Consider the following 8,539-nt stretch of genomic DNA (forward strand, 5'->3'; position numbering starts at 1 on the left):
ACCATTTCGAGTGTGGCCGTTGCCAGTACAGCCTGACTGGCTTTCGTGCCGGTGGCACGTAAAAGCACCCACTACACTCTCTGAGTGGTTGGCGTTAGGAAGGGCATCCAGCTGTAGAAACTCTGCCAAATCAGATTGGAGCCTGGTGTAGCCATCTGGTTTTCACCAGTCCTCAGTCAAATCGTCCAACCCATGCCAGCATGGAAAGCGGACGTTAAACAACGATGATGATGATGATGATATCTGAGGCCTGTTTTTTTTTTTTTTTTACTACCCTAAAACCATATATATTTTTTTATCCTTTTGTTAGGAAGGAGGGGCAGTAACCATGGCTTTTCACCTCTTCCTCTTCATGCCACCACCACCACCACCACCACTACCGTTTTCCTCTCCCCTATCCTTACCCTTGCTGTTTAAATATCTGCTGTTGATAATGTCTTGTTTCATGATGTAAATCTTGTTGTTTACTGGTGTCCAGTTCTCCAATCCTTGCAGGTGGTTTGTTTGCTATAGACAGGGAATATTTCTTTGAACTTGGAGGTTATGACCCAGGACTTCAGTCACGGGGAGGAGAGAATTTTGAATTGTCTTTCAAGGTAAGTATTTCTATCAGAAACAAACACACTCCTCACACACACACACACACACACACACACACACACACACACACATGCACGCATGCACGCACGCATGCACACATACACACACACACACACACACACACACATATTATATATATATATACATATATAAACATAATTAAGGGATCAGCAACAGTTGCTTCACCACATACCGAAGTTCAGAAATAGCAGCTAAAATGCTGAGACTCCAACAGATAGCATTACTTACCCTTTTAATTGTAATAATTATATATATATAAATAAGGATAAGATCGATATTTAAATATCAATTTTATCAAGTGGCCAGCATGGGAATAAAAACCATCAGAGGTAGCAATTATTTAAAATTATAGTTTAGGGTATCTAAGAGATACTGCTATGCTGAAAATAGCAGTCAAATCTTGACTCTAAACCACAATGAATGTTCATATGGCACCAGTTTATTTCGTTTCTTCGTCTTCGCTCCTGGTGCCATATGAACATTTATTGTGGTTTAGAGTCAAGATTTGACTGCTATTTTCAGCGTGGCAGTATCTCTTAGATACCCTAAATTATAATTTTATATATATATAGAAAGAGAAAGAGAGTTTAAAGATCTAGTAGAGCTAGAATCAAGAAAAAGAGTATTCCATGCAGTGAGAGATTAATATCAATTTAAATACACAACTGAAAGAGCAACTCATAGTTTCATGCTTTTATGATACTTGAACAGGCACAAAGGATTGCTTTAAGATACATGGCGTATCGAAATCTTTTACGAAATCTTTTATCAGGACATTACTAACGATTTTTAGGAATTTTTTTTTCTAGTGTGTGTATATATACATGTATGTATGTATGTATGTATGTATGTTATCAATCAGTTTCATTTCTGTATTTCTTGTCCATAGAGAAAAAGCTGGACTCTAACATATATTCAAGGCTCCGCCATTGGAACTTTTATCAACATCATCTAGGTATTTGACTTAGATAATGGAAGCTATTGACTACCTTGTGCTTACCCCACTAGAATTTGATGGAATCTATTTTCTATACGTATATACTTATATATATATGAACTGTCAGTTGTTATTTTATGCATAAAATATACATGTGTAACACAGATGTACATATGTAACACATGTATGTACATATGTAATACATGTATGTAGCTGTGCATGCATGAATACACACACAGGTGCACACACATACATGTGCGCGCGCGCAAACACTCTCACACATGTACATATGTACACAAGCATGGTATGGTTATCCAACTTCTTTAAAGGACAATCACTCTAAATAAGGCTTGACATGGCCCATGACAGCCTCTGCAATCCTGACTAGCATGGAAAGCAGATGTGAAATGAGTATGTTGATGCTGCTGCTGCTGACGATGATGATGATGATGATGATGATGATATTATATAAAATGCATGGTTGTCTAAAATCGATTGTATCCTTGTTTTCTTTTCCAGATATGGCAGTGTGGAGGCAGCATAAAGTGGGTCCCATGTTCACATGTTGCACGCATCCATCGATCATCCATGTTTTTAGGTGCCTCCCAAGATCTCAGTGTTCTTGCTATGGTTTGTATCTGTTATTGTAGATAAACATTACTGTTTAGTTCCAGTGAAAAACTGGGGTTAATTTGATCAGCCATAATGTCCCTCCTTCTATACCAGTGACAATGGTAGAAACTAATATTTAAAGACAGTGCAGTAAACTGCATATTTTATTCATAAACATCAATTTCTAATTGTTTGCAAATAACGTTTATCATCGTGATTGAACCAAATTCGATGACTGGCACCTGTGCCAGTGGAGCGCTAAGAGCACCGTCCGAGCGTGATCATTGCCAGAGCAGCTGTCTAGCTTCCGTGTCAGTGGCACGTAAATAGCACCATTTGAGCGTGATCGTCACCAGCGTCGCCTTGTTGGCACTTGTGCCAGTGGCACGTGAAAAACATTTGTGTGAGGTCATTGCCAGTGCCACTGGACTGGCTCCTGTGCAGGTGGCACGTAAAAAACACCATTTTGAGCATGGCCGTTGCCAGTACTGCCTGACTGGCCCTTGTGCCGGTGGCACGTAAAAGCACCCACTACACTTTTGGAGTGGTTGGCGTTAGGAAGGGCATCCAGCTGTAGAAACTCTGCCAGATCAGATTGGAGCCTGGTGCAGCCTTCTGGTTCACCAGTCCTCAGTCAAATCATCCAACCCATGCTAGCATGGAAAGCAGACGTTAAACAATGATGATGATGATGATGATCATGATGATGTTGGTTTCATTGGCCTTAGAGGATCTTCAAAGACCATAAGTTAACCTTTTAGAAGTGGGTGAGCTTTAGAAGCAGATGAGTTTTCCTAATTCCATTTAGAAGTTGATTACTGGCTGCTATAGTAGCTGGTGATGAAATTTGGGCTCTCTTTGTTATTCTCACAAGAAATTTAAAAACAAAGAATTTAAGACATTAAGAGAGTTATTACATTACATGTTATCACACCATAATTCATCAGCTCATAAACTGTAATATCATAAGTAATGACATCACTAGCTATTCACTTCACATGGCTGTCGCATCATCACCTGTGACATGAAATGTTACATCGTAGCTAATCACACCCTAGCCTGTTATATGCCATGGAGTCACATCATAGTCACATCATAGTCCCTCACGTCATAATCCCTCACATCATAGTCCCTCACATCATAGTCCCTCACATCATAGTCCCTTACATCATAGTCCCTCACATCATAGTCCCTCACATCGTAGTCCCTCACATCATATGCTGTTACAGCATTAACTTGATAATGTCATATTGTTATATCATAGTTCCTCACATTATATGCTGTTGCATCACATCCAGTTACATTATAAGATATATGTCATGTTGTTAGATCACAGCTCCTTGCATGATAACCTATTACATTGCATATTGTTAAAATGCACTTGATTACACAACAGGCTCTTACATAACACCATCTTATCACCATTTCCTCCAGGAAAGCTAACATCTAACCCTTTAAATTGTTTACTCAGGATTACATACGAGTTGTTGAAGTGTGGCTGGACAATGAACACAAACGGTATTTCTATGCGAGACAACCTTTAATGGAAGAATATCCTTATCTTAACATTACCAAACAATTGGAATTTAAGAAGGAACACAATTGTAAGAGCTTCGAATGGTTTCTGAAGAATGTAGCCTATGAAGTACTGGACTATTATCCCCCACAGCCTCCTAATAAATATTGGGGCCAGGTAAGTATTCAGATTAGTCTTCATACTATACTCTTACTCTTTACTCTTTTACTTGTTTCAGTCATTTGACTGTGGCCATGCTGGAGCACCACCTTTAGTCAAGCAAATCGACCCCGGGACTTATTCTTTGTAAGCCTAGTACTTATTCTATTGGTCTCTTTTGCCGAACTGCTAAGTTACGGGGACGTAAACACACCAGCATCGGTTGTCAAGCAATGTTAGGGAGACAAACACAGACACACAAACACACACACACATATATATATACATATATACGACGGGCTTCTTTCAGTTTCCGTCTACCAAATCCACTAACAAGGCTTTGGTCGGCCCGAGGCTATAGTAGAAGACACTTGCCCAAGATGCCATGCAGTGGGACTGAACCCGGAACCATGTGGTTGGTAAGCAAGCTACTTACCACTCAGCCACTCCTGCACCTATATGTACCTTTTGTAAGTATGTGATAGATGGTTTCAGGTACAGTTCAGGTAGATGCAGTGGCATGACACCTTGGGCAAATGTCTGCTACTAATAACTCAGGGATGACTAAGAGCTTGTGAGAGGATTTGTAGCCTGTCATATATATGTATGTGCTATCCAGTATTATACATACTTCCGGGTTTACATTTGGGCTTCTGTCATGTGTGAATAGATAAATGAAAAAATTGGAGTCAACAAGAAGGAGTACGGTTGGACATTTAGTTTCAGTCACTACAATTGTTTCTATGCAACGTAGTTCTCCAGGCATGCAGGTACTTGGTTATGTAACCACTTCCCTGCATTATATCTAGCTGTGTTTCCTCAGGCGATATGTAAATATTGTCTCCGTAAGTTCAAATTCTCAGCCTTAAGATCATCCTCTCTGTCAGTCATGGCCTGAAGTTCGTAGTAGCCACTGAGTTTATCTAGGTGGTTTGTTGCTGAAGGACTATTGGCAAGAGGATGCTCTTGAAGCCAAGTGTTTGAACTTACAGAGACAATATTTACACATCGCCTGAGGAAACACAACTAGATCTCATAATGCAGGGAAATATTGCATAATCAAGTACCTGAATGCCTGGCGAACCACGTTGCATAGAAACAATTGTAGTGATTGAAATTAAATGTCCAACTTTACTCCTTGTTGTTTCCAATTTTTTCAATTGTATGTATGTATGTTTGTATGTTTGTATGTATGTATGTATGTATGTATGTATGTATGTATATGTACATATACATACATATATATATATATATATATATATATATATATATATATATATATATATATATATATATATATATATATATATATATATATATATATATATATATGTATATGTGTGAGTGAATACATATATATATATATATATATATGTATATACATATATATGTATATATATATATGAATGTATGTATGTATATGTATGTATCGCTTGCTTGCTCCGTCTGTCTATCTCTCTCTCTATATATATGTATACTAGCTTAAAAGCTATAGTCTATGTGGACTTATAAGCTAGCTCCTGTGGAGGGTCACTGGGCCTGTGGCCCAAAACTAAAGAGAGCTAAATAGTATGCCTATAATACATCTATAATGACTATATGCCCCAGTGGTGTTTGATCAGAGGTTAAGGATGGATGAGAATTAATTCTGCAATGCAATCATTTTATTGTTCCAGTCCCAAGTTGAATTCCAGCTGTTGTACAATTTGTCCCAAAGTTCTTACCTTGACGTAAAATTAATGAAGCGAATGTGATTTATCTCCCCCTTAATCTCTGATGTCATCTGACAGTCACCAACCAAGATGGTGTGAATCAGCAAGGCTTTACCAGCTAGAAATAATAACTCAAATCCTTTTAAGTCAGATCCCAATGCTGGATGTTCAAGAACCAAACAAAGGGCAGACTTTCAGTTCTGGGATCATCCTGATTCCAAAAAGGTATATTGTGTCAATGTAGAGGAAATGTAGTCTGAGATACAAGGATCCCGGACAGACTGACAGAATTTCACTTTTATTATTATAGATAATACACAATACTATATGTACCTTTTGTAAGTATGCGATAGATGGTTTCAGGTACAGCTCCCTGTTGGGTTTTTTTTTCCTAAAAGATTTTCCTAAGAGATTTCCCAGTTCATGTTGGGTTTTTTTTTTCCTAAAAGATTTTTCATATTTCCTTGTAAGTCCTTTATGCTTCGTTTTGGAATAATAGTGTCCGTAAATCCTATTATTCTTCTATTATTCTTCTAATCATAACGTCCGCTTTCCATGCTAGCATGGGTTGGACGATTTGACTGGGGACTGGCAAACCAGATGGCTACACCAGACTCTAATCTGATTTGGCAGAGTTTCTACAGCTGGATGCCCTTCCTAACACCAACCACTCCGAGAGTGTAGTGGGTGCTTAGATATAAAATTATACTATGATAAGTTTTGGTGAGTTTTTTTGGTATATTTAAAAGGCCATTTGAAGGATATTTGGCTGTCATTACTTGCAGGTGAGTGAATATGTCAGGAACGTTTCTCTTTGGTGCATGAAATGGAATTTTGGGGTATGTAAACTGTTAAGTATCTGGTTATTGAGTTGCTTCTGTTGTATTATATTTTTGATCAAGCATCTTACTCACATCTTTTCTTATAGTAAATACCTATTATTGTCTGTCATTCAGGTTATGTTGGAAAAAACTGGAGATTGTAGTAACTGGCAGGCATCATCTGTTGGAGAAAAAACTATTCGTATGAGTCCTTGCAAGTCCGACAAAGGAAACCAGGTAACAGTGACAGTATACATTATGATTTATTAATTACAGATATGCTGACAGTTTTATTTTATTGCTATAATCTAGGTACAGGCATAGCTGTGTGGTAAGAAGCTTGCTTGCTTCTCAATCACATGGTTCTGAGTTCAATCCCACTGCATGGCATCATAGGCATGGTTGACCCAAGCTTTGCAAGTGGGTTTGGTAGACAGAGACTGAAAGAAGCCTGTTGTGTATATATATATATATATATATATATATATATATATGTTAATTCTCTAATTCTCTAAAACAGGACACAGTCGTGTGTCGATAAGCCAGCTGGAGGAGATGTCCTCCTGGGGCTAAAAGCAACAGTAACATCCACCCCTAGGGGTCAGCCACACTTAAGTGGCAATATACTACACTTTATATATATATATATATATATATATATATGTATGTATGTATGCATGTATGTATGTATGTATTTATGCGTGTCGGTATTTGTTCCCCTGCCATCACTTGACAACCAATGCTGTATATATGTATGTATTTGGTTCTTTTACAGCTGTTTCGGTTAAATATGAAAGGTCAATTGATATGGGATGAGTTCTGCATTGAAACAATAAACGATATTTTACACATACAAGAGTGTCCTGTCCAACCTGTTGGTAACTGGTCCTATCTAGAGGTAAGCTGATATTTTAACATACTGCTTTACATAATCTTTGTAATGGTTTCTGTTCATTTGTGTTGATTTAAAAGACAAAATGGAGCCTGGGCAGCCCTCCAGCTGACCACTTCCGGTCAAACCATCCAAGTACGGAGAACAGACCTTAAACAATGATGATGATGATGATGCTGATAATGATGATGATGATCATGTGGTTTTCTTTAAATCAATGCTTTACTACATTATTATACTACAACACAACACATACAATACTACACTATCACAGTGCATACTACATCACTATACTGTAACATATACAGCACCACTGTACTGTAGTATATAGAGCATCACTGTACTGAAAGGCAGAAGGTTATCGCAACCCTGCGTCATCATCGTTTAACGTCCGCTTTCCATGCTAGCATGGGTTGGATGATTTGACTGAGGACTGGCGAACCAGATGGCTACACCAGGCTCCAATCTGATCTGGCAGAGTTTCTACAGCTGGATGCCCTTCCTAATGCCAACCACTTTGAGAGTGTAATGGGTGCTTTTACATGCCACCGGCACGGGTGCCATTTGTGTGGCACTGGTATCTACCACGACTGCGATTCTGCTCGGCTCGATGGCTCTTTTTCTCAAGCATGACATGCATATACATATATATGTATTCAACCATGTATGTATGTATGTATGCATGCATATATGTATGTGTGTGTGTTTTCATGTATGTACGTGTACACACACACACATACACACAGACACACACACATATATGTATACAGCATTTTAGTTAGTTTCCATTTCTCAAATCTGTGGAACTGAGCCTGGAACCACGTGGTTGGAAGGCAAATTTCTTACCAAGAACCCACATCTATGGCCTTGAATCTATGGTAAGACAGCAGACCCCCCCACTCTAAAATATTTGTCCTCCCCACCCATCTCCATCAACCTAAATGTCTTTTTTCTTTTATTTCCTCCTAGAATACAAAACAAATTTTCAACAGTCGTTTCCAAAAATGTGTTGAAGTGGTATCAAACTCTGTACTTTGTCTCAAAGACTGTGATGCTAACAACAAGATGCAGCAATGGAATTTTAAGAAATTTAAGGCCTGGGATATTCCTAAACAACAACAACAACAACAACAGCAGCCTCAACAACAACAACAACAACAAGAACAGAAGCCTCAACAACAACAACAACAACAACAGCAGCAGCAACCTCAACAACAAGAACAACAACAGCCTCAACAACAACAACAACAACAACAACAACAGCAGCAG

The 8,539-nt window shown here is 38.4% G+C and overlaps 1 protein-coding gene across 1 annotated transcript in view; it reads left to right on the forward strand.

Annotated features, from left to right (window-relative positions):
• The window catches only part of LOC106873890 (N-acetylgalactosaminyltransferase 7), a 35,712-nt gene that overhangs the window by 20,712 nt on the left and 6,461 nt on the right, over positions 1-8,539 (forward strand). The window contains exons 7-12 of the mRNA XM_052972004.1: positions 479-596; positions 2,078-2,188; positions 3,642-3,863; positions 6,514-6,615; positions 7,154-7,276; positions 8,240-8,535. Coding sequence (XP_052827964.1) covers positions 479-596; positions 2,078-2,188; positions 3,642-3,863; positions 6,514-6,615; positions 7,154-7,276; positions 8,240-8,535 — 972 coding nt within the window. The remainder of the gene's footprint in view (positions 1-478; positions 597-2,077; positions 2,189-3,641; positions 3,864-6,513; positions 6,616-7,153; positions 7,277-8,239; positions 8,536-8,539) is intronic.

Source organism: Octopus bimaculoides, chromosome 11 (assembly GCF_001194135.2).
Source record: "Octopus bimaculoides isolate UCB-OBI-ISO-001 chromosome 11, ASM119413v2, whole genome shotgun sequence".
In the NCBI taxonomy this organism is placed as follows: Eukaryota; Metazoa; Mollusca; class Cephalopoda; order Octopoda; family Octopodidae; genus Octopus; species Octopus bimaculoides.